General features: G+C 37.3%; 1 protein-coding gene across 2 annotated transcripts in view; it reads left to right on the top strand.

Moving 5' to 3' along the window:
* Positions 1–27,859, top strand: part of LOC120539918 (transcription elongation regulator 1-like protein) — a 742,345-nt gene that overhangs the window by 659,148 nt on the left and 55,338 nt on the right. For both annotated transcript variants that reach the window (XM_039770261.1, XM_039770271.1), the window contains exon 9: positions 8,892–9,046. In XM_039770261.1, coding sequence (XP_039626195.1) covers positions 8,892–9,046 — 155 coding nt within the window. The remainder of the gene's footprint in view (positions 1–8,891; positions 9,047–27,859) is intronic.

The raw sequence follows: 27,859 nt of genomic DNA, 5'->3' as shown, positions 1-27,859 counted from the left end.
AAGAGTATTCAGTGTAACTTATCTAGTGCTGTAGTCCAAGACAAGTGCAAGGCCACAGCTAGTTAAGACAGAGTCAACACTGAGTCTAAGGAGTGTTGAAACCATGTCAAGACAAAGTCTAAATAATATTGTGTCTGAGTAAATGCCAAGACAGAAAAAATATTATGTTCTCTTCAAGACAAAGACTAATTACATTTCAGCAGGATCAGGCCAAATTTGTTAATTCTCTGATAAGACTCAGTTATACTGCAGATTCACTTTGGACAGTGGATTTAAGCATATAAAAGGATATTACCAGTTGCTGATTAGATGGTGGGGGCACACATAACAGGGCAATACAAAGTACTGGAGAACATGTAGTTCTACTCCCATTCATCTGAATCTTTTTCTGTGAAATATACAGTTCCAAAAGGGGAGTAAAGTGTTGCCAAACTATTAAAGATCAATGTTCCTCTCTTTAAACAACTCAAAAAACCTTTAAAACTCCAAAACATCCTTTTTAGGTTGTTTCGTGGTTGCAAAATCACATATGAACCAAGGTTTACCATCAGTTTCACAAAACTGTATGCACAAACAAGCAGCTCTTTTGCTCAGCAGTACATATTATTTTGTGATGTTATAAGCTGGTTGAGAAAATCAATTAATGGAAGAATGGATGAATGGGTGGACATAACCAACAGACTGAAACTTAGACCATATCATTGCACTGTGTTCATATCAGCTAAAATGAACGGATTACATTTTTTAACAAAGCAAAACATTACATTTTTGAAAAAGTCAATGCAATTGTACACCAGCATATCATTACTAAGTGCTATATAGATAAGCTATGATATGAATTTTTTAGTGCATGCTGAGACACTGTACAGAATGTGACAGAGAGAGAATAACTGAGTATGGCATTATTAACTTTTACTGTTTCTTCACGGTGGACAATTATTCAAGTCCATTTTTTGATAAAAACAGTTATAATTTTAAGCTATAATGTCATATCTAGCATTTTTAAATCAACATTGAATTAATCAGCTTTATGTCATCTTTATAAAAAATACTTTCACTGGTGTTCAAGAAATGCCTGTGAATCGCAATCCCAATTGCTAACCTAGTGCAGATGCTTTCCACGGTTCATAGATTAAATTATTCAACAAGCCATCCAGTTTATTAATGTGGGATTAAAATATATTCATAAAACCACACTAAACCAGGAAATCTAAAGAAATGGTTAATGGTTCCAACCCAATAAGGAGTTATACAAATTATGGAACGTGATCATACACCAAAATCTCATGACAGCAGGAAAATTCATGATTATTTTTTTTTATTATTGTTTTTTCTGAGTGATAGTGTATTGTGATGGATGGCACACTAGCATCACAGCCAGTAATGACAAAATAGTCAAAATTTAACAAACACATAAATAATGCCTTTTTTACTCTAACCTGTTATGTAGATATTAAATTAGATTACAATAGACTATTTAAGATTAATGTTAATTTTATTAACCCCAAAGGAAATTTTACAAATCTATACTAATAAAAGGCAAAGCCCTCACTGACTGACTCACTCACTCACTCACTCACTCACTCATTGACTCATCACTTCCCGTGTAGGTGGAAGGCTGAAATTTGGCAGGCTCATTCCTTACAGCTTACTTACAAAAGTTAGGCAGGTTTCATTTCGAAATTCTACACGTAACGGTCATAACTGGAACCTACTTTCGTCCATATATACGGCTATAGCCTGCAGCTCGGTTGCCGTGTGAGATGGAGTTGTGCCTGCCCGTATAAGGCCGTGCGTCAGCAGCTATCCAATAGACACGCTGCCGCAAATATTTACGGGTGAAGGACTGTGCTTATGCAAACGAAGATGAGATGGTCAGGCACAAACTCAGCGAAAGTGCGAGAGAAACTTTTAAGTGCCAGGTCTTAGCTAACATTAAATAAAACCGTGGACATCGCAAGATCGCACAACATAGCACAAGCACAGCTGAGAAAATTCAATGCATGTACTCCGAGCGGCTCACGTGAACTGACTTTGCAGGACTGGGAAAGGTAAACCTGTGGATGCAGTGTGTGATGTAACAACCCTCTGATGCTGAACAAGCCTTATGTACACATATCAATAGGAAAGCAAGGTGTAAAGCTTAAATTTAAATTACGTTCAGAGACATGCTACCGCTAAATATTCGCAGGCAACTTAATACCGGGAATGCCTGTTAAACATCTTAGATTCACGAGTACCGATTTGGGTAGTGATCACTTCGATGAATGAAACCTGTTCAAAAAACCCATTACACAATTGAGAAGGCAGCAAAAAAATATGAAGCGAGTCACGCATACAAGCACGGTGTAAACCTTAAGTTTAAATTAAGTTCATAGACAGGCTGCCGCTGGCGTTTGACATGCCTATGATGAATACGATATTCGCGATATGCAAGTTTAATGAGAAGGCGCAGGGTATAAACGAGACTTTTGATCACTTTGTAGCAGTTAAAATTGATGTAACTGAGTTAAAATTGCTGGTGAAGGACTGTGCTTATGCAAACGAATAGGAAAGCAGGGTGTAAAGCTTAACTTTAAATTAGGTTCATAGACACGTTGCCGGTGGTGTTTGTCATGCCTAAGACGAATACGATATTCGCGAGATAGATCGCACTAGATAGCATGAGCACAGCTGAGAAGCTTTGATGAATGTACTCTAAGCGGCTCACGTGAACTGACTTTGTTCTGGCTTTAACTACTGTGAAATAAACAGACATAAACTGGAAGCATGAGTCTGTGACTTTTAATAATCTCGAGAGAGAAACATGGTGGCAGATTGGGTGACGGAACTGCGCCGAAAGTTACACCAGTTTGCTGTTAAAAGTACATGACGCGGAGACGCTCACACAAAAGGAAAATGAAGGGTCTGAGACCGCCACTGACATTAAGACTCGATGCTAAAGACCTGGCGAAGTCATGGGGAAGATGGAAGGACGAGTTCAGATTATTCGCAGAACTTCCAATGCCATAGGCAGAGGAAAACACTAAGGTCAGATTATTCCGTTATCTTATTGGAGAGAGCGGCAGAGAATTGTGTCAGGCGCTGACCGGTGATGTAAGACCTGATGAGTTAACCATGAGGTTGATGATAGAGAGGTACAGATTTTTTTCAAGAAATCAGGCAGGGGGAGAAAATATAGACGACTACGTCACAGATCTGAGAGTGTTAGCAGACACATGCAATTTCGGGGAGATTAAAAGTTACATTATACGTGACCGAATTGTGTGCGGAACCAGTGATGCAAGTTTAGAGAGGTGCATACAAATATGCAGGGCCACAGAACTGTCGAAGGAGAACAGCAGAACAGTCACACGGGGTTCCCTATTCTATACTTCTCCCGGTGCGCCTCTCTAAACCCTCCATGCGGGAAAATTATCATAAGGCTTAACAATCCTATTGTTACACCTTCTACGTGCACCCAACCGTCCTTATTACGGAGTCTTCCTTGCTTTACCACTGGCTGCTTTCCATTCACCTTCCCAGCTCTTTATTTAAACAGTTTTCCTAGAGTTTCTCTAGAGTTTTTTGTTTTTTCTGTCCGCCTGGCCATTGGACCTCACTTTATTCTTTGTTACTTAGTATTGCCTAATCTTATTTTTATATTTTTCTTTTTTCTTTCTTCATCTTGTAAAGCACATTGAGCTACATCATTTGTATGAAAATGTGCTATATATAGTCATATGAAAAAGTTTGGGAACCCCTCTTAATTCTTTGGATTTTTGTTTATCATTGGCTGAGCTTTCAAAGTAGCAACTTCCTTTTAATATATGACATGCCTTATGGAAACAGTAGTATTTCAGCAGTGACATTAAGTTTATTGGATTAACAGAAAATATGCAATATGCATCATAACAAAATTGGACAGGTGCATAAATTTGTGTACCCCTACAGAGATATTACATCAATACTTAGTTGAGCCTTCTTTTGCAAATATAACAGCCTCTAGACACCTCCTATTGCCTTTGATGAGTGTCTGGATTCTGGATGGAGGTATTTTTGACTATTCTTCAATACAAAATCTCTCCAGTTCAGTTAAATTTGATGGCTGCCGAGCATGGACAGCCTGTTTCAAATCATCCCATAGATTTTCGATGATATTTAAGTCAGAGGACTGTGACGGCCATTCCAGAACATTGTACTTCTCCCTCTGCATGAATCTCTTTGTAGATTTCCAACTGTGTTTTGGGTCATTGTCTTGTTGGAATATTCAACCACTGCGTAACTTCAACTTTGTGACTGATGCTTGAACATTATCCTGAAGAATTTGTTGATATTGGGTTGAATTCATCCGACGCTCGTCATTATCAAGGGCCCCAGTCCCTGAACTAACCACACAGCCCCAGAGCATAATGGAACCTTCACTAAATTTGACAGTAGGTAGCAGGTGTTTTTCTTGGAATGTGTGTTCTTCTTCAGCCATGCAAAGCACTTTTTGTTATGACCAAATAACAAAATTTTTGTCTCATCAGTCCAAAGCACTTTATTTCAAAATGAATCTGGCTTGTCTAAATGAACATTTACATACAACAAGCAACTCTGTTTGTGGCATGAGTGCAGAAAGGGCTTCATTCTCATCACCCTGCTATATAGATGTTCTTTGTGCAAATTGCGCTGAATTATAGAACGATGTATAGATACACCATCTGCAGCAAGATGTTTTTGCAGGTCTTTGGAGGTGATCTGTGGGTTGTCTGTAACAATTCTCACAATCCTGCACTTATGCTGCTCCTGCCGTATTTTTCTTGGCTTGCCAGACCTGGGATTAACAGCAACTGTGCCTGTGGCCTTCCATTTTCTGATTACATTCCTTACAGTTGAAACTGACAGTTTAAACCTCTGAGAGAGCTTTTTGTAGCCTTCCCCTAAACCATGATACTGAACAATCTTTGCTTTCAGATCTTTTGAGAGTTGCTTTGAGGATCCAATGCTGTCACTATTCAGAGGAGAGTCAAAGGGAAGCACAACTTGCAATTGACCACCTTAAATACATTTTTTCATGATTGGACACACCTTTCTATTAAGTTCAAGGCTTAACGAGCTAATCCAACCAATTTGGTGTGGCAAGTAAGCAATATTGAGCAGTTACATGCATTCAAATCAGCAAAATTATAAGGGGACCCAAATTTTTGCACAGCCAGTTATTCACATTTGATTTAATTTCATACAACTAAATACTGCTTCACTAAAAAATCTTTGTTCGGAAAAACACCCCAGTACTCAAATGTTCATAGGAAATGAAAGACATACGACTGTTACCTTTTTTGTTGAAAGTAGAGTAAATTATTATGTAGGCTGAGAGGGGTTCCCAAACTTTTTCATATGACTGTAAATAAATGTTGTTGTTGTTTTGGGAAGCTGTTGCTCCCATACCTGCTGTGAGCAAAGCACTCTCTTCCTAGGAACCCAGATCTCTCTTTTTCAAGATATTTATTGTCATTGTGACCTTATCGATCTCAGCTTTAAATTGCTCCAGTGCTTGCTGAAGATTAGTTTTAAAAGCAAAGTATGAATTATGCCAAGAAATTAAGGATGGCACACACCAAATCTTTTTAAAAACAGGTCATGGTAGGGTGATAGTAGGTGTAAATGCAGATGCAAAGCAAACCAATGTTATTTGAGGTCCTTTGTTGGGGGAAACTCCTTTTGCTCTGTAGTTTTACTGGCATTTTTATGTGATTTACTGTTGAAGCCCTAAAATTTTTTTTTCTGTAATATTTGGTGATTCGCTTCACCTTTGGTTAAATGCACACACTTTTCAGAGAGTACAAGGCATTTTATGACAGTTCCTGATGGACAGCTATGGCTTACTCCACTTCTATATTCTCCTCTCTGCTGGCTCATAATAAAGAGCCAAGAGATCAGGTCACAGTAGTAGTGGCCTCTTCCACTGTGAGCCTGACACAGTCTGTAAATATATTCTGGTGGTCAGGCTTCCCAGTCAGGTCAAACAGCTCATGGAGGGCTAGAGAGCTATTTGATAGATATAAAGGAAATACTGTACACTAATGAATGCTACAAATAAGGTTGTGCTTTTCTTTTGTGTTTGGCTCTGGTATGAAATTTTCAATAGATTTTGGAATACTACTTTTTCAGTATGACAGATTAATAGTTATCCTTTTGGATCCTAGTCTTGGCCAATAATACCTTTGTGAGCCAATGGGAAATTGCCCCTGATAATTGTCATGCTTAAACCTTTCCTGAGCTATAAGAAGCAGTGTGTTTAGAATAGCCATGCAGTTAACATTAATATATTGTACTTACAGTATGTGTTTGGGGAGGCATGGCCGCAGGGTCTAGAGGTCAGACACCAAGTTTGAGCATTGTGAACAGTTTCTTTTACTATTTTTCCCAACTGGTCAATGATTTTTGTTTCTTACTTCCAAATGAGCATTATGAGTTTGCATTGAAAAGCAATACAGGAAATAGAGAGATTAATAAAGTAAAGAGGTTAATTAATTAAAATATGTAGACTAAACAAATATTTTGCCTAATACTACCAACACAATATTGTTAGATTAACATTTTAAACATTTTTTACTGATTTAGCTGATCAGTATTACTACTGTAAATCTAAATCCTCAACAGCATCCATACATTAATAAATAAAAAGAACAATTACACTCACATCATTGATACACATGGCCTAAAAATGCAGTCCAATCAAAACAAATGCGTTACATTTAGTTCTTTCAGTTTCTGACTGATATTTTAAAGTTAGTACTCGCATAATCTGAAGGAGGGTGTACTTTGTAGACTCTGTTAAAGACAACAGTTTCCATAACGGTTAGAACGCCTCATTTCACTGAAATATTACTCAATTGCTGGGTGTTTATGTTCGCACTTCCTGGCATATGATGGCCACACCCCTTTTCCAAGGCAGTCCTGACATGCCCATCTTGATCTGTGTTAAAATATGTTGCAGTCTCTTTTAATTCAAAGATTTAACAGTCAGTACACTATAAACATTTTCCATTTATTGCTAGGGTAAATCATTTGCTGTGTTCATTTGATATGGGAAGTAAAAGATATGAAAGTTTCCAAGGGGAAAATTTCATGTTAATGTTCACACCCACATTCATATGTCCAATATAGGGTTAGTTAATATAAACTTGACATTTGGGGTTTGTAGACTCTAAACCATACTGAGTGCCCTAGTTTAAAGTAAGGTTGTATTTAAGCAAACATAATGTAGGTTTAATTCACCAGCCTCTGAAGGAAAATGCAGGATATCTACATAGACTTCAGTTCTTAATCAAGAGAGGCATAATGTGCCAAATACCTTCAACCAGAGTAATGCCAAGGAAACCAAATATATGAGAAACTATATTAATTTATGTAAGTAAAAAATATAAAGTGAAATAAGGGATAAAATATTACAATAATTTACAAATGTGGCACACTTAAAGCCTCTCTTCCCTTGCTGAACATGTTTCCCTGTTTTTATACCCACCTGCTGAATACTGCCAAATACTCCTTTTGACAGTTCCAGTTTTTCACGTGACACAAATTTACAAGTCTTCATGCTATAGTGAGCTTTTACTCCTCCAAACCCATGAGAAACCTCTGGGGTCAGGCACTGCCCTACTTTTTTTAAAGACTAGAACTCTTTCTGTTGGTCCCTGGTGCCCCTGCCCCTGTGAACCTTCAGTTGCCCTTACAGGCCCAGGGCTGCAAAACAGACTTTCAGCTTATCATTCACTTCAAAGAGCAACGCACTCCCTCTCTACAGGGAACGTGTGTTGCTCGCTTGTGCCTGGGCTACTGCCAGTTGTCAATGACCTCTGAAGGACAGCCTGGTTACTGCTTCAACAAACAATGGTATTGTGCCAGCTTGGAGGTCTTGGGGTCTTCTGAACAGAGGGTCATATATCACTGCCTACTATCCCATGAGACCATTTCATCTTTTCACACAAGTCACGACTCTCAATCTCTCTATCTCTCTCTCTCACATTCTATCATTCTGGTTATTGTGCATTTCAGAACAGGCATGTATGAGATCTTGTATGGTCTAGTTTACTGTTACATTTCTTGGTTAAATTGAGAGAATTAGCAGTAGCTGTCTTATTTGTGAAGAAAATTGCAGTACTTGACGAAAATTGATAAATCATATATGTTTCTGTTATAAGCCAGATTTAAGGCAGCCTGCAATTTGGTCTCTCCCTCTTTTTCAGTTAATGTTATTTAAAAAGATAATTTCACAGGAGCAGGAATAGCATTTTAAACATGTTCACTCTGTACTTTTTATACTGCTTTCATTCTCTTTGTTTTATTAAATATTTACTACTGCACAAGCCTCCTTCTAACGTGTTTTCATATAACATATCCTTAGAGAATGTGCATTGCCTGTCACTATTTAACTGCCATTCAAGCATTCATTACTTTGAAGCATGTTTTGCTTCCCCAGGTGCATGGCTGAATATCACTGTGTGCTACCATTCGTTTTTTTTATTAAAGTTTATCACCTTTTGTTGAAATTGTCCTAATGCTATGAAGTTCATGTTTTTATTCAACACACTGATTAGAAGCTGATTTTTTTAGTCTGTTTCCTTGCAAGTAAAAATATTCTGAAACATTCAAGGTTTTAAAAGTTGCAGGGGTTTAAGATGCCATTTCATCATAGGGCTGTTTCACACATATCCACAGAGAACATTTTAGAATTAACAGTTAATTTAATACAGATATTTTTAAGATTTGTGAAAAAATCTGTGCAGACACACAGAGAATCTGCAAAGTCTATATAGACAGTATATGGGTGTGGATTTCAAACCCAGGGTATTAGAGACAGCTGCACTAATAACTACACCCTTCATTCTAGTTAAAAGCATAATTTCTGATTTTTGTGTTTTTAGGTGTGTAGTGTGGACTGGGGATGACCGAGTATTCTTCTTCAATCCTACAATTCAGCTCTCTGTATGGGAGAAGCCAGTTGACTTAAAAGGCAGAGGCGATCTTAACAAGATCATTGAGGATCCACCACACAAACGCAAAAAGGAAGCATCATCAAGTAAGTGTTCCTTCAAATTTTGAATGAAGATGTGCTTTGTTTTAACTCTGACTTCCAGAAATTAAGTCATGGTTTCAATGGCTAAAGGGTTAAACATAATGTTACAATGATTTGCACATCACTGTTACTTATCAGTTAATCCCCTTTTTATTTTTCTTTTGAAGGAGAACATTAACCTGTCTTACAGATGTATTACTTTGTATTAAATGAGCTCAAGGAAACTAGTTTAATTAAATCATTGTCATGTTGTTCATCTTAATAAACCCGTGCAACTTCAGAAGTATATGGTGATTTTCATAAAAGTTTGTGTTTTTGTATTTATGTTGATGTTTTGTTGTTAGTAAGTTATATACAGTAGAAGCTTATAGTAAACACTGAACAAACACCAAAGAAAGATAAAGTAAATTAATGTACATGATAATAATACAATTTTTATCTGAACGGATGGTTGCTAATTTTCTTTTTGACAGTAGCGTAAACACTCTACATATCCTCTATCCCTTTCTGAATTTGTTTTGACCAAACTGACCCTCTTGGAGATAGCCTCAGTTTATTTCAACAGATGCTGTTGATGGTTAGTTTGGTTTTAGTATGAAAACTCAGTGAGAATTTTTAAAAGCTAAGGATAAATGTTGAAAGATTCACATGCTAGCATTTCCTATTAAAGTCAAATGTTAAGAACAGGTCATACTTCTACTGTGCCATTTAATTCAACATTCTGTTGAGAACCAAATTCAGTTTATTAGCTTAATATAAGCAGTAGAAACTCTACGTTCTCAGCAGATTGAGACTGAATTTCCATAATTCTTAAATTCAGTCAATGTGTTTGCTGTTGTTTCAGTTATGGAAATTCAACTGTTAATGTAAAGTCTGTATTCTTAAGACTCAATGTATTAATACTTAAATACCTTATTTAAGGTATTACAACTACCTGTAACACTGCTATCAATACTTTACATATGTGTTTAGCAGATACTATGTTTGATTTTCCATCTGAATGACTGACACAATTGCAGAAATTATAGTTATTTTCATTTTAAATGAATGAGAATTGTTTTATTTCACAATTTCTTTCATTTCCCAGACTCATCAAAAACGTAAAATTCCTTTAATTTGGCTATGATTATTTTTTAATTTTTTTTTCCTATTGAACAAGATTTCTTAACCTTTTTTCTCATGACCCAGTCTTGCCCCTCTTAATGTCTTCAAGACCCATGACGATCAACAGAGCTGGGTGAGGGGGTTCCACCTTGGAGAATCCCTGACAACCGTCAGAGTGGAGCAATATGCATTCCTTGAACAACGCCCAATGAACCACTGCTAGACATTGAGAAAGCTATATGCTACCCATTCCCAACTTAAAACTGGTGACTTTCAGCCTTACGTAACCCTAAGGTGCCACCCTGCATCTCATTTTGGATCACCACCCATAGCTTTAGAAACTCTGCTGTAGAACATGATGACTTTGTACAGTGATTTTACTGTTCAATCATTTCCTGTTGTGTTTTTCTACACTGCTGTCCCTAACTCTCAATAAGGAACATTATTCCTGGTACTGTTTTTGATTTGCATCCCTAAGGTGACTCCCTTATATTCTTTTAATCCTTTCATAATGTTACAGAGAACATTCACATAGCAATTTTTAGTTGAAAATATGTGAGATGATGTAAATTATCAGTATCAGTACGGGAACATTCTTTCTAAATAAGAGGATGAACCATGAGTGAGTGAAGGAATGGAGCAAAATAATCACCCTCACTATGTTTCCCACAGACTAACTTGGTTGTGAGGAATTATAGGTGAGACATAAATAAGATTTGGGCTACTCTGGGTAGATTATCATTTCCCATGCAGCCTGAATGTCCCAGACAGAGAAAAATCTTAACTCGCCTTTGCCTTCATAATTTAAAATAAAAAAAAAATATTTGGTTATGTTAAAATTCATTAGCTTAGATTTCCCAGACTTCCCTTTTTAAGTAATACATTCATAATGATTTAATTGGCAAGAAATGTTTTCCTTTGTAGACTTTGGAAAACCATTAAGTATGGAGAACTTAAATATGCTGACAAATAAACAACCTGGCTGTTTGAGGTGTTTCTTAGACAAATCATAGAAGAAGAGAAGTAAAGAATTTGTTATCCTATAAGCCTGGGTGTAGAAAGAAGACATGCCCAATCCACCATTTAGGGGTACATCATTAAGCAATCACCAGCAATGGTATTATTTACCATTGAAACATAAGGGAAATCCTATTTGTGCTCTTCCTGTTTTACCAATAATGAGAGTCAAAAAACTCTTTTTCGTATTTATCAAACCAGACATAAATTAACAATCAGTCTCCATAAAGAAATTTACACAAATCCTTGCCCATCTTTCCATAAAAATTTCCTAGCGCTAAAAACGCACACACGTTTCCCATCTTGAAAGTGGCATGAGTGACTAACATTGTACTTTCATTGGAAATACTAGAAGGTGGATCCGTCTAGAGCATCCAAGCTTTGGAAATAGCTACTTATGCCACACAAATTAAAACTCAAAGCTACATTGCTGCCCACAAGAATGCACTCACATCTTACTTCTAATATAAAGCCACAACATAGAATTTAAGTATTAGGTAATGTATTTTTCATTATAAAAACACATTAAAAAAATTCAAGTTCTTTAGATAAAAATGTAATTCATATTTTCATTGTTATTGTTTACTTGATTTGGGTTATCATAGATTGTAATGGTGGAGCTTTGCAAGTGAAAATTGTAAGTATTCATTTCAATTTTACACTACCTTTTTACTAAGCTTTTGTTTAATTTAGATAATCCCAAAGAACAATTACATACTTCACAATTAGTAATTGCAATTGCAACTGTCAATAATTTCCTTTAGCTGAAAGTAAATTTCATTTCATTCATATGGTAGAATCTCATCTATCCATTAAGAGTGTTGCCTAATTTATTTTAAGACCAAGGGGGCTTGTTTTGTAACATTGGTCACAGAGCAAGAACTAGTCCTGCACAAGGCACTCAATAAAATTGGGTATTTCATGACAATCTCTTCACCTTTAAACATACTGCTCATTTATCTTAAAAATGCAAGCACCCAATCCCTGTCAGAAGCACAGAATTTTTACTATTCGTATGAAATAAATTTTCTAAGTTGGATACATTTCAATCTTAATTCTATAATACATTCTTATTTTGTACAGATGTTTAATAATTTTTTGTGAAAGACATTTTTAAACTTTACTTAAATAAGGAACTTCTCACAATAAGACAGCAAGTGATGCATCTGTATTATATGTATAATATATATGTAATATTATATATATATTCACAAAAAAATGTTGAGATGATATTTTGGCACACTGGGCAGGACTGCCATTTATTTTTTTGATGCCTTGTGTTTTCATTGTGTAATTTCAGTTTTAATCCTGGCTTAGAGGTGTGCCTTATTGTACATTCCTTTGATATCAATTTTGCATCAGTACTTTACCATTCATCCATCCATTCATTGAATTTGTATGTAAGTTTTGGGTGCAAGATTGCAACCAAAGCAAACAGGCTATGAGTTCATTGCAGGGCATAGTCACTAATTCCCACACCCATATCCACTTGTATACTGCTGATTTACAGTAGTTGATTAAAAGCAATGAAACCAGATTACGCAGGCAAAACTCACACAGATGGAATGAGGAAACTCCTGCTATTCATTAAGCAACTAATGAGACCCAGTTACCCTGAAGATCCTCTAAAAACATTTAAAAACACTTATTTATAAATAAAATTCAACATTTCTTTTTGCACAAATCATATTTCTCAATAAATTCAGTGGTGTATTGTAATTTACCATGTATTTAAAAACTATATGGAAGGAAATTCATATGGAAGGCTAAAGAAACGGCGTATGATGAGTTGTATGAGAGGTTGGACACTAAGGAGGGAGAAGAGGACCTGTACCATTTGGCTAGACAGGGACTGAGATGGGAAAGATGTGAAGCAGGTTAGGGTAATAAAGGATAAAGATGGAAACATACAAGCGAGGAGAGTGTGTTGAGCAGGTGGAAAGAGTACTTGAGAGGCTGATGAATGAAGAGAATGAGAGAGAGAAGAGGTTGGATAATGTGGAGACAGTGAATCAGGAAGTGCAACAGATTAGCAAGGAGAAAGTAAGAACAGCTATGAAGAGGATGAAAAATGGAAAAGCCGTTGGTCCAGATGACACTCCTATGGAAGCATGGATGTGTTTAGGAGAGATGACACTGGAGTTTTTAACAAATTGTTTAATGGAATTTTGGAAAGTGAGAGGATGCCTGAGGAGTGGAGAAGAAGTGTACTGTTGCCGATATTTAAGAATGAGGGGGTTGTGCAGGACTGCAGTAACTACAGGGGAATAAAATTGATGAGCCACAGCATGAAGTTATGGGAAAGAGTAGTTGAAGATACATTAAGAAGTGAGGTGATGATTAGTGAGCAGCAGTATAGTTTCATGCCAAGAAAGAGCACCACAGGTGCAATGTTTGCTCTAAGGACGTTGATAGAGAAGGCCAGAAGGAGTTGCATTGCGTCTTTGTTGACCTGGAGAAAGCATATGACAGGGTGCCTCGAGAGGAGCTGTTGTACTGTGTGAAGAAGTCAGGAGTGGCAGAGAAGTACGTAAGAGTTGTACAGGATATATATGAGGGAAGTGTGACAGTGGTGAGGTCTGCGGTAGTAGTGATGGATGCATTCAAGTTGGAGGTGGTATTACATCAGAGATCAGCTGTAAGCCATTTCTTATTTGCAATGGTGATGGACAGGTTGACAAACAAGATTATACAGGAGTCCCCATGGACTATGATGTTTGCTGATGATATTGTGATCTGTAGCGATAGTAGGGAGCAAGTTGAGGAGACCTTGGAGAGGTGGAGATATGCTCTAGAGAGGAGAGGAATGAAGGTCAGTAGGAAAAAGACAGAATACATGTGTGTAAATGAGAGGGAAGTGGAATGGTGAGGATGCAGGGAGTAGAGCTGATGAAGGTGGATGAGTTTAAATACTTGGGATCAACAGCACAGAGTAATGGGGATTGTGGAAGAGAGGTGAAAAAGAAAGTGCAGGCAGGATGGAATGGGTGGAGAAGAGTGTCAGGAGTAATTTGTGACAGACGGGTATCAGCAAGAGTGAAAGGGAAGGTCTACAGGACGGTAGTGAGACCAGGTACAGTATGATATATGGGTTGGAGATGGCGGCACTGACCAGAAAGCAGGCGACAAAGCTGGAGGTAGCAGAGTTAAAGATGCTTAAAGAAGATTTGCACTTGGTGTGACGAGGATGGATTAGAAATGAGTACATCAGAGGGTCAGCTCAAGTTGGACGGTTGGGAGACAAAGTCAGAGAGGCGAGATTGCGTTGGTTTGGACATCTGCATTGGAGAGATGCTGGGTATATTGGGAGAAGGATGCTAAGGATAGAACTGCCAGGGAAGAGGAAAAGAGGAAGGCCTAAGCGAAGGTTTATGGATGTGGTGAGAGAGGACATGCAGGTGATGAGTGTAACAGAGCAAGATGCAGAGGACAGAAAGATATGGAAGAAGATGATCTGCTGTGGCAACCCCTAACAGGAGCAGCTGAAAGAAGAAGTTGGAAGGATATTCATATTTGCCAGACTAATACTTAAGCAAAATGTTGCTCACATAGCGGATGTGTGGAGGTTTCATGTACCAGCGTTGAACATAACATCTCTAGCAACAGAAGGAGATCAACCACACTGCATGTAATACATCTACTTCTTACCTGAAGAGTTTGCTATTACTCCCTGGCCTATGCAAACCACTATCAGAAACATCAGAACACAAATTATTAAAATTATACTTAATATATAGCATTTACTATGTCTGATATTTAAGCTTTACTATTTCATTTACGTAATTACCTGATAAATAATGGCATTAACTACATAAAACACCTTCATTTTTGTGTTGTTCTTCAGTAAATATACAGTAGTAGTCATTTTACAGTAATCATATTGTATAAACTCCAGTATGACAGATACTGTGGATAAATTAATATAGATAATATATTTTTGGTATCAACATATTTAAGTGTTTTGAAATTGTACCCAGTGCTACTGGAATAATTAAGTGGCTTTGAGATTGTTATGCTAGGCTTAATTCTTATGTAGTCTCATTACTACTTACAATATATGAAATTTTTACATTTAAAATTTCTTTAGCCAACCAAACATCCTCCAATTGTCACACATGGTGATCTAGTCAAAGGGTAATCTAAGTGTGTCTATCCAGGCATGTGCAGGTAAAAAGCACATTCAGTAAACCATTCAACTGCATACTGCATTATAGTCATTGTTTAGAGGTCTCCTTTAGACAATGGTTTCTTACAGCTGTAATTCAGATTCTTTGCATAATGATGCAACTATTAAATTGTTCTTAAGTATTTGAACACCTGATGAATGAGGAAAGGAGCAAATTCTCCCATTAGTCTGCTAGATGCCTTATTTAAGCTAATTAATGCTGAGCAAAAGAAGCTAGAGTAAGATGTATGTAATTTTGCTGTGTTCATTAAGATGTGTCATTGGTTCACAAATCAGAAGCCTTTCTTTTTTCTGCTTGATTTGTTCAAAGATAAATTAATGTCATTAGTCTCAAAGATTGAGCTCAGAAAATGATCATTTTCTGCCCTTTTCCATGCAAAATTAGTTGCACTGTAACAGCATGATGTACAAAATGATACAACACATCTAAAATAAATAAATCATAAAATATGTGAGAAATGTACCACAAAGTGTTTAAAATAGAGAGATTAAATATTATAACTGCATTCGGTTTTCCGTATTTTGAAGCATTAGGTAAGAAATTAATTTAGGAGATAGAGTAATACACACAATAACTGCATGAATTTAAAAAAGTGTACTTATACGTAATCTTTAAATTGGATGTATGTTAATATTAATTCATTTATATCTACTTATGGAACTTCATATTGTTGAACTTATACTAAAAACAACAAGTGTGTTGTTATTAGAGTGATAAGAAAAAAATATGATGTTATATTTTAAATTAAGGTGTCTTCGCATCTCAGTAAAATCATAAATCTACTAAATAGCAGTTATTTAACTCTGCCAGAAGCATTGTGCTAATTATACATTGCATCTTCTTTGCCACTTACCTTGTATTATACATCAAAATGAAGGGAATTCATTTTCATTATACAGTTAATGTATTGTAAAACAAAATACACAAATAAAGCTGCTTATCAAGCCTGAATCGGTTTATTACTTGTTTTACAGTTTGTGTCATCGAATACACATGAACATTTTTATGATAGATTCCCCATTAACGTCTTAACTAGTCACTCATTTACATGTATTATTGTAGTCTTGTTTTTGAGGCTCAGTCTTCAGTGTGATATTCAAGCCATTGGTGAATCATTCATAAGGTTACCGAATTTCAGGCAGTAAAACAAGTATTTTAAATTCAGATATTTGTGTTTATGAAGAAGAATGAGTAAAACAAAGTTCTTAAATTTCCATTTGCAAAAGCATTAGCTTTAGGATTATTATCTTGAATGAGCCTAAAATATTGGCACTGTCTATTCAACAAGAAGAGAAAGGTGGATTATTGCAGTCACAGCCCTATCATATTTGCATTGCAGGAATAAGTAATTTATATCTAATTCATCAGAATGTTAGCTTGCTTCCCAAGCATATGAATGCTCAAATAGCACATACTGTATTTACAGAGCCATATTCAGACCCCTTCACTTTTTACATATTTTGATATGTTGCAGCCTTATGCTTTATCTTTTAAGATTTTTTTTTTCTTATTGAGCAATGCTCAGTACCCCAGACTGACAAAGCAAAAACAGAATTTTACCAAATTTTAACCCAGTAGCACAAGTATTTGTACCCTTTACTCAATACTTTGCTGATAGTGATTACAGCCTGGAGTTGTCTTCTTTATGACATGATAAGCTTTGTACACATGGATTTGGGGAATTTCCGCCATTTCCTGCTTAAATGGATTTAGCATAATGTTGCAACATAACAGAATGTGTAAAAAATGAAGGGGTCTGAATACTTTGTGAAGGCACTCGCCTTTGATTTTGACTAAGACATTCTATTTATGTTAAGTTAGTTTAAGGTTTGGTGTTTTGGATAAGACCATTTTTGACCCTGTAAGTTAAGCCTATGCTTTTTCTCATCCTACTTTCATTATATGTCTTTACAGCCTGTCATTCAAAATCATTTTGGCAGAATACAAGGAGTAGAAGGCTAAATGTCAAAAAAAAACGTTGTCTGTCAAGTATTGTTTGGTTTTATGTGTTAGATGGCAGCAAAGAGTACAAGTTAAACAGAGCCTTGTGTTTCAAGAATTAATTTTCCATACGGCAGTAAAAAAAAAAAAAAAGAGCTACAGATGATTTGCTTGTTGTTGCTGACTCTGATTCTACACTGTTAGATGAGGATTTGGAGCTTTCAGAAAATAATGAAAATTTGAGCTCTGCTGACATGTACCCCAAGCAATAGTGAGTAAGATCCTGCAATTGCTGTTTGTAAGCGCAGTTTGTGAACACTGGAACGAGTCCTGAATGTTTTTTGGTTGCAATTTGATTATTTCAAATGAGCCAGTGGATTATTTAATATTTTTTAGAGTGCTTATGAACTGGTAAGTGTGAAGACAAACATGCAGAAACTTTTTTTTTTATTTTCCCCATGAATTATCAACAAATTTCATTGTCTTATGAGCAGAAGATACACTGCGTCATGTTTAGCAAAAGGAAGAAAGAACAGCAACAGTAGTGTAACACATATTGCAAAACCCCACGTAGAGTCAGTCACATCAAACACTGTTACCAGTATGTGTGGACTGTATAAACTTGTGCACCGGATTTTCTCATTACAGTATTCAGCTAAATTTTTGCAGGATAACATGTAGATTTTATCAAAATATAACACTATAATTTATGTAAAAAGTGCCATTCATAATTCATGACAATACTACAACAGTGCGAAATGCGATACGGTGACATGCAGAAATTAGCAGGGCCTCTTCCAGAAAAGTACCCAAATTGCAACTATACTCTGAGTCTCGATATGCAGGATGCCATAGTCATAACTCACGTTGATGTCATGGCAGTCGGTTATCATTAGTGATCGAATTTTCGGACATGTTTATGGCCTACAAATAAAATGTAAGTTTCAGTGTTTCAACAGGAAGTGTGAAATTAACATAGAGGTATCTTCATGAAATCTCTTATCGGTTTCTAAGTTTAGAGACGAAAATCCACTTTTCTTACCTTCCAATTTGAAAAGTCGTTGATGACATCTTCGTAGTCTAATCTGGATGCAGTGTCCTTTTCTATAGATAGGAGAAGCCAACCCAGTGACTAATGGGCTATACCTATTTTAGGAAGGGATTACACTGGCAACCCTTTTTGGCCGATGAAGGTGGACTATGGAATGTTTTCATAGACATACATGTACGGAATTTGACCTTGAAGAGGGATTTTAAAAGGCTTCCTTTAAGAAGCATCTCAAATATATATATACTGGAGAATATAACTTCCAGAGTTGGATCCAGAGTTGGTTGTGGTGGGTGCGGCAATGCGCTGTATCAGTTTGTGCTCCTAACCTCCTCATCCTCCTCCTTTCCCATTGTTTTGGTTTGCACTTTGCCAGTATTGTTAATCAGCCAACCTATTGTGGAATCATTAGCACATGTGGTGGCGTCATTGTTACTGTATTTAACTGTACATCAACAGGTGATAAATGAGTACAGCCTGAAGTCAAGCAAACAACCACAGGGTGTTGCTTCTTTGATGAAAGCAAACATTAAAAAATGAAAGCTTTGTGAAAGATGTGATGGAATGGCACCATTTAAACAAATCTTTACACATTCTATATGAAAATGAGAACTTGTACTTAAAATTATGAGAATTTTATAGTGACTTTCATTTCAAATACACCAATTAGTCATTTGCAAAAACAAAGGTAAAAGACTATTAAATTATTACTTTACAGTCCTGGCTATAAAAAAAATGAATTGATCACATGCCTAGTTAATTGTCAGTTTTGCCTTTGGCACCACCATTAATTAATTAAATTATTTTTAAGACTCCCACAATATATTCCTTATCTTTCTCTATAGGAGCATGCTCCAGCTATAATGGAAGCACAGTCATCTTAAGAAACAGAGTAGTAAAAAAAATTTTATAAACATCAGAAGAATTATAGAAACATGATAAATGCATATACAGTATATTGACATAGAAGACATGACACAAAGAGCGACAAACAACACACAAGAGACTGCCTGTTTACTGGCTATTTAGAGTTCTAATTTATCTTGGTACACCATTACACAATACCAAGTCTTTTAAGGATGATGCCTGATATTGTGTGAAGTTGTTTGTTGTTGTTGCTCCACATTGTCATCTTGCGTTGAAGTGCATTCTTTGCACTTTCTGGATCCCTGCTAAATCTACTGCCCTAACAGGCTTAGTGTGTCACTAAACAGACTAGCAAAATGGGCACAGCTCACTTTGTCTTACATGGCCTCTGATAAATTTGTAAAACCTTGTTAGTCTTACAGTATACACTTTTACAATATGAAGAAGGGATCAAGAAAATTTCAGACAGAATAGCAAACTCCTGGTATGAAAATGAAGCTTTTCTATAAATGCAGTTAGCAGCAAGTATAGAATAAAATGATAAAAATGCATATATCCGTCTGTTTTCTCTACCATCTTTGTCTAATATATGGTTACTGTGAAATAGAAAAATACAGATACCGAAGTATGAGATTGGAAAATTGGAATTAATGATCAGAACTGAAGTGCGTGCTAAGCAAAATGTGTAGTGCAAGTGCAACTTCCTGTTTTTTCTTTACAGACAAAAAACACAAGTGACCAACTGATGAACTTTAAAAATAACTGATGAACTTTAAAAATGTTGATCCAAGCAAATTGTTGTAAAGATGTAATGTCTCAAAATTCTTGTGCAACTAAAGTCATAAGACAAAGCTTTGCTCTATAAAAGATTTAGGACACCGACTTCTCGGGGCAGATGAAGGGCAGGTGTCCTAGGACTGTGCTTCTCTGTCATTCTTACCTTTGCCTGGTGTGTATTAATAAAAGATTTTTTACTAACTTTAATTATATTTCTCTGTCTTCAGTCACGAGAAACGACACTAGAGAAAAAGTGTCCACATTACAAGTACAAGAGCTGGCAGGATCATGTGCAAAACAAAAAACAACCCTGCATGGGGAACCAACCTATCATAGGCCACACTCATGCTCACACAAACACTCACCCATACATACTTTCATTCTTAATTCTTCTTAAACCAATACACTGTTGCAGTGGGCTGAAGTCTAGCCCAGTGATAATCGGATGCAAAGAAGGGAACAACTTCAAATGGGCCACCAGTCATTACAGAATCCAATCACACACAAACATACTCAATATTTGTCTTTGTAATGGGAGGGAAAAGTGGTTTAGGAGTAAAAAAAGATCATGTACACATGACCAAAGGTGACCAGGACAGGATTTAAACTCCATTTTCTAGTGATGTGTGGTAACGGTGCTAACCACTGTGTAACCATAGATTTCCCAGAATATACAATCGTTGCAAAAGTTTTGCTAGTATTTTGTATGATTCAAATGTCATATTGTAAGAAGCCTTGATTTTTCATGTAGAAGTCAGTGACTCTACTTTGAAGGAAATGTATATTCAAGGCTCTATCATGTGTCCTTGAGTGAATGTTATAATGGGCTGACATTACTGCCTTGAGACCACTGATGCAAACATGTAACACAAAATAGTATGTATCTGTTTTGACTTCCAGGGAAAGGAGTAATCAGAGCTGTATTGAAATGTTGGAAGCTGTATCACCTCACTTAAAACTACTAACATAATTAAATAACTCTGTAACTATTTTTCATCATTGGTGAATATTTTAAACCAGCAAAGACCAAAAAGAGAAATAAGCTGTTTAATGTACTGATTCACACTATATTTACTCACCTTGATAAATGACAGAACAAAACATCATGCCAGTATGCTTTTTATCCCATTAAACAGAAAAGTTTTAACTAATGTAAAAAATTAATATATAGAAATAAGTAGAAATAAGAATGAATTTTGGGTTACTCTTATTGCTTTCTAATCTCCAGGTTAGTGAATATGAGTACCAAGATAGAACCCTTGCTGAAATTTTGCTTGCATGGAAGAATATTTTCTCCATTTGTAAAGACTTAATGCTTACTTCACTTTAGACACTCAGTAGATTTAGACTCAGTAAACTCATTTTTTTCTGTATTATTATTTTTTTCTTCATTTGAAAGCAAGTTAACTTCATATTATATTATAAAATGCTTGCCCATTTTTCAATAGGTTACCATAAAGATGATAGCACATTTGAAAAACTGCTCCCAAAATTAAATCAGGACCCAAATTTATCAAGTGCATCAGAATTACCCTTAGGAATTGCACTAAAAGTTAGCCTAGGATAAGAATTTGCCCTACCTCAGAGCAGAACATAAGAAGTATTCACGAAGCGTCGTTGACCCAAGAGTAGGAGGCCATCTATGAGAATGAATGATGTCTTGATTTTACAGCAGCCTTTGCTGCAAATTAACATTTATGATGACATTTTATAGTTTTCTGATACTAACACTGAGGCTCATTACAAAGTTATAAATAATAGTAATTATATAAATCAAGGCCATAGAGATCATAATAAGAAAAACCAAAGCAGAAGACAAGGAAGAAAAACATAATAAGGTAGTATACTGTGAAGTTGCACTTATTTGGTGCCATTTTACAACATCAGGAATAATACTGTAATGAACACCAAGTTAGAAAGACCAAGACACACAAACACACCAAATTAGAGTTAAGTCAAAAACTAAGACACACACACACACACACAAACACCAAATGAGAGGTAAGCCTAATAATGAGCATGTTAATTTAACAATGAATGGTTCATGGCCATACTTCCAGAGTTATCGCTTCACTACTGTAATGGCACATGGAAAATGTCTCATAAAGTAACAGTTACTGAAACTAGCCATGGCTGTTCCTGCACTGTTTCTGATTTTGCTTTCACTCTTGCACTGTTACTGATCATCTTCCACTGTGACATGCTGTCCCTCTATCCATGATCACACTTATCTTCTACAAGGCTCTATTTATCCAATATTCTGGGAGTCTGTGCCTACCTTTTTCAACCTTCCCAGGGTTATAATGTCCATCAATCCATTATCTGAGGTCGGGTCGCGGGAGCAGCAGTCTAAGCAGGGAAGCCCAGTCCTTCCTCTCCCCAGCCACCTCCTCCAGCTCCTCTGGGAGGATCCCGAGGCGTTCCCAGGCCAGCCAGGAGATATAATCCTTCCAGCGTGTCCTGGGTCTTCCCCGTGTCCTTCTCCCAGTGGGACATGCCCGGAACACCCCCGCAGGGAGGCATCCAGGGAGCATCCTGACCAGATGCCCAAACCACCTCAACTGACTCCTCTCAATACGGAGGAGCAGTGACTCTACTCCGAGTCTCTCCCGGATAACTGAACTCCTCTCCCTATCTCTAAGAGAAAGTCCAGCCACCATGTGGAGAAAACTCATTTCGGCCACTTGCATCCGTGATCTTGCTCTTTCGGTCACTACCCAAAGCTCGTGGCCATAGGTGAGGGTAGGAACGTAGATACTCTGGTAAATCAACAGCCTTACCTTTTGGCTCAGCTCTTTCTTCACCACAACGGACCGTTGCAGAGCCCGCATTACTGCAGATGCCGCACCGATCCGTCTGCCAACCTTTCGCTCTATTCTTCCCTCACTCGTGAACAAGACCCCGAGATACTTGAACTCCTCCACTCGAGGCAGTAATGTGTTCCCAACCCAGAGAGAGCATTCCACCCTTTTCCGACTGAGAACCATGGCCTCAGATTTAGAGGTGCTGACTCTCATCCCCCGCTGCTTCACACTTGGCTGTGAACTGCTCCAGTGAGAGCTGGAGCTCACTGTCCAACAAAGCCAAAAGGACGACGTCATCCGCAAATAGCTGAGACGAGATTCTGAGGTCACCAAACCAGACCCCCTGCGCTCCTTGGCAGTGCCTAGAAATTCTGTCCATACAATGTATGAACAGAATTGGTGACAAAGGGCAGCCCTGGCGGAGTCCAGCCTCAACAGGAAATGAGTTCGACTTATTACCGGCAATGCGGACCAAGCTCCTGCTCTTCCTGTACAGGTACTGAATGGCTCGTAACAATGAGCCTTGTACCCCAACTACTTGGAGCACACCCCACCGGATGCTTCGAGGGACACAGACGAATGCCTTGTCCAAATCCACAAAACACATATGGCTGGTTGGGCAAACTCCCAAGCCCCCTCCAGGATCCTGGCCAGGGTGTAGAGCTGGTCCAGTGTTCCACGGTTGGGGCGGTATCCGCATTGTTCCTCTTGAATCCGAGATTCGACCATTGACCAAACTCTCTTCTCCCTTCTTTGGCACCCCTGAATAGACCTTACCGGGGAGGCTGAGGAGTGAGATCCCCCTATAGTTGGAGCACATCCTCTGGTCACCCTTTTTAAAATGGGGGACCACCACCCCGGTTTGCCAATCCAGAGGCACTGCCCCCGATGTCCATGCGATGTTGCAGAGACAGGTCAACCAGGACAGCCCCACATAATGTGTAACACAGATATTTCAGGGGTTTGTGGAATGCAGCTATGAGCATACCTGACATTTCTCTGTCAACCACCAATCCAGCCCTGCTTATCGTTGGGGTAATTTGCTGGCTATGTAATATACAGTTTGTATCCATGACCACCTGTATATTGATATCTTGATATCACTTACAATTTACACGTCCATGCTCATCCACACTTGGAGCAGTGCTCGTTATATGTGTGTCAATTTGCATGAATGCAGCCTACTTTAACATTATATTAGGTATAGTGGTGGGGAAATGTATAAATATGTGTATTATCTAATGTACTCTAAGGGTATTTAACACTAGAATCCCTGAAGCCTATGAAAAAACTGGTAATCCAGGGCCACCTTAAATTCCTTCACACCTCTCCATTAGCGTCTTTTGTTTTGCAAATGTGTCGATTTCGAGCCTGATATCCCATCCCCCAACCGCCGCAGCCCAACTTGGGTAAAATGTTCTCCCAGCTCAAGTGCTTTAATCTAGGTGTGAACTGCCTGGAGTTACGAGTATATAGGGTAAATAATATACAGTGGAACCTCGAGATACGAGTTTAATTCGTTCCAGCACTGAGCTTGTATAGCGAATTTCTCGTATAAAACGAGCGATGTCTTGCAATACAAGTAGTATGGATACACTTTGTCTGCTGAGCATCATGTGAGCATAACTAAGCTGATGGTTCTTCTCTCTCGTGCGCATCTCTCTCTCCTTATCTCTCTCGCTCGCGCACACGTCTCTTTCTCTCTCTCCTTATCTCTCTCGCTCCCTCACGCGCGCGCCTCTCTCTCTCTCTCCTCTTGAGGGCAATCATCTCCTATTCTCCATCTGCATGTCCGCGATATTTTCTGATACGCATATACAGCGAACTGCTACAGCGAAACAATGAAATCACAACCACACAAACGCGTAGATCCTCACACTACAGGAGAACAAGGAACACTGAGTGAGCTGACGGCCTGGCAGTGTCAGCTTGTGTGAATCCCCGAGTCGAGGCGGATCGCGAAATGCGTCACGCATAACCACAGCCTGGCTCGTTACGTGAGCCAATGCTCATATTTAGATCCGAATTTTTCGCGCATACTTTCCTCTTATCTTGAATTTCTCGTATACAGAGGTGATCGTATCTAGAGGTTCCACTGCACTGCAATGCATTTCATGTGTGTTCCATGTCTACAACAATCTGGGTAAATGTACAGTAGGATGACCGGAAATGCGAGGCAAAAAATGTTGAACACGTGCCTAAAACAGAACAGTTTTTCGCATTATAGTATTAATGACAAGTTTGACATGAAGTATATAATGTGTCAAGACTGAAGTCCAAATATCAAATAAACACCATAAACAAACAAAAGGTACACGTATAACAAAACTAGTGTGCTTTCATTCAAGAATATAACCGAAGAAAAAGAAATCGTGTTAGGGTATGATGCTGACACGACTGCTTGGGTGGTGCAGCGGTAAGAACTGCTGTCTCATAATCAAGAGGTTGGCAGTTTGATTCCATGTGTTTCCTAGAATTACCATTTTGAGTAGTGAACTGCTCTTATTGTTACTACTATAGAAAAAAAAAACATTTGATTCGAATCTGTAAGAACTGGTGTAAATTTATGGTACTTGTGAAAGTTAGAGTTTTTTTTTTTTTTAAATTTAGTTTTTTTCTATCAGTCACATTCATGCTTCACCCGATTGGATGGTGCTGTTTTCAAATAAAGATGTGCTATAACATAGGTGAATTCAGATGAGGATGAGGGTTCTGCATAGGAGAAAGAAAACAGAAACCCTCCCCACAAGAAATGTCCAGTTACACATAAAAACAACGCAGCTGCACCAGACGTACAGGTGAAAGATGGTACCGTATGGATATAGCAACAGGCTGGACGTCATCCTGTTAGTCAGTCTGCTACACGCACATCCTTCAACGAAACAGCAGGGCTTACAGAGCTTGCCAAGGTATTGTGCAAAATTTTGTTTATGATTATGTTTTGTGATGGTCTATATAAAAACCATTTATATGTTACTTATATAAAACCACATCAAATGTTGTTTACGTATATTTATTTACTTATCTTCCTATAGAGCAAAGTCAAATTAGACTGCAGAGCTTCCTGTGTTTGATCATCATGGGCATGCTGAAAAAGTACAGCAGCTCACTACTCAAAATGGTAATTATGGAAATCAAACCAGCAACCTGTTGATTATGAGTCAGCAGTTCTTACTTCTGCACCACCCAAGCGGTCGTGTCAGTGTCGTACCCTAACCAATTTCTTTTTCTTCAGTTATACTCTTGAATAAAAGCACACTTGTTTTGTGATACATGTTCATTTTGCGAAAGTGTTTATTTGATATTTGGACTTCAGTCTTGACATTTTATACACTTCATGTCAAAATCTTTTCAATAGTACTATAATATGAAAAATGTTTTTGGTATGTGTTTAATATTTCTTGCCTCGCATTTCCTGTCATCCTACATCATACTGACACGGAACACATATGAAGTGCATGTGTTCCAAATAACGATATATTATTTACCCTACCCTACAACACCAGGCACCTCACACCCAGAGGTGCAAACAAATTTATGGTGGTCCGGGATTGCAAGTTTTTTCACAGGCATCAGGGATTCTAGTGTTAAAGGCTGGTACAAAATTTGAGAAACTGTTGATTGTGACATACCCAAATCATTGCTGTTACAAAGCTCCATTTTTCTTATGGCCAAAAAGCACAATGTTAGCAACACTTTCATTTCTCTACACTGCGCATGGATTCACTGTGCAGATGGATTGATTACATAATGTATAAGAATATTATGTTACAAATATTATTCTGTCTGTGTCAAATTGATTTATTTGTACAACTACATTGTTTCAGCATTTCCAGCATTCGGCATTTTCTGCCTGAATGCTGTCTTCTAGCAGCTCCTAATCTTGGTGAAGTTAGGAGTAGTTTCCTAAATTAGCAAAATTAATAAAATACTTTTACTTCTGCTCCTAGGAGTAGGACCAGACACTTTATAAATTTGGGCACAGGTGGGCCTTTACTTTTAATGTTTTTCAAAAAAAGGGAAATATTTTGCAAAAAAAAAAAAATTGTGAAAAATGCATTTTGTTAGGTTCCACCTACAGTGGAGTTTTGAATAGTGTTTAAAATTGAAATGTCACTGAAATGGTTCTTTTTAAATTGATACTGAAACATGCAGGGAAACACATACAGTACTGGCTTATTCTCTAGTTACAGTTTTTAAAGATAAAACTATGTATTACATGGTTCATTGAAGATGGAAATGGTATCTGTTGAAAATGCTGCTTATTTGTTGGTTTCAATCTTGCATACTATATTAAAAGAAAAAGAAAACACTGGGAAAATGTGATTGACAGGTGTATAATAAACAATGAATTTATCCTTCTAATATTTTAGCATATGTATTTATGTGGAATTTTCCAGAAAATAAAAACATTTTTTACATTTCAGATGTTGTGTGCCAAAAATTATGGTAAATGGCTACAAAGGGGAAAACAAGAACTACACAGTGTTTTCAATAGGTTCCCTGTTGTTTATTTAAAGAAATATTTACATTCTTGTCTGTTGCAGAGCTTTGGCTTACTTATGAATGATGCTTTGGGAATAAAAATATTTATATACTCTTTTAGTGTTCATTTATTATTGATTTAGAATGACCCATAGATGTTGAAACAGTTGTGAAACATGGCACTTCCCCAGAGTTATGGAATCCAAAGTTTAATTCCTGGCCTGAGTGTTTTATCATGCAAAGACTTTTGGTGACATCTCTCTTTATTGTCGAATGCACAGTTTCTTTTTAAAGTGTCCCCACTGTGTACTTTGTAGTTCTCTGTCACTATTTTAGTTTGCCCATTCTTATACTTACCAACCTTTTGGGATATACTGTACAGTTCACTGTTGTGATGGTTTACTGTTGTTCCTGGAGTATCATCACAGTCATCACTTCTGCATAGTCATTCACTTTAAATCATTCACCTTTAAAGTTTCTTTGATGCACAAAGGGATATGATTACATATCATGTAATAATGGTTTTACAAATTTTCTTAAGTTAGGAATTTAAAAGACAATTTTGATCCCCTAAACGCTGAGGATT

This window comes from Polypterus senegalus, chromosome 1 (genome assembly GCF_016835505.1).
Source record: "Polypterus senegalus isolate Bchr_013 chromosome 1, ASM1683550v1, whole genome shotgun sequence".
In the NCBI taxonomy this organism is placed as follows: domain Eukaryota; kingdom Metazoa; phylum Chordata; class Cladistia; order Polypteriformes; family Polypteridae; genus Polypterus; species Polypterus senegalus.
The sequence above is the reverse complement of the archived record's forward strand: the minus strand, read 5'-3'. Positions and strand labels throughout refer to the sequence as shown.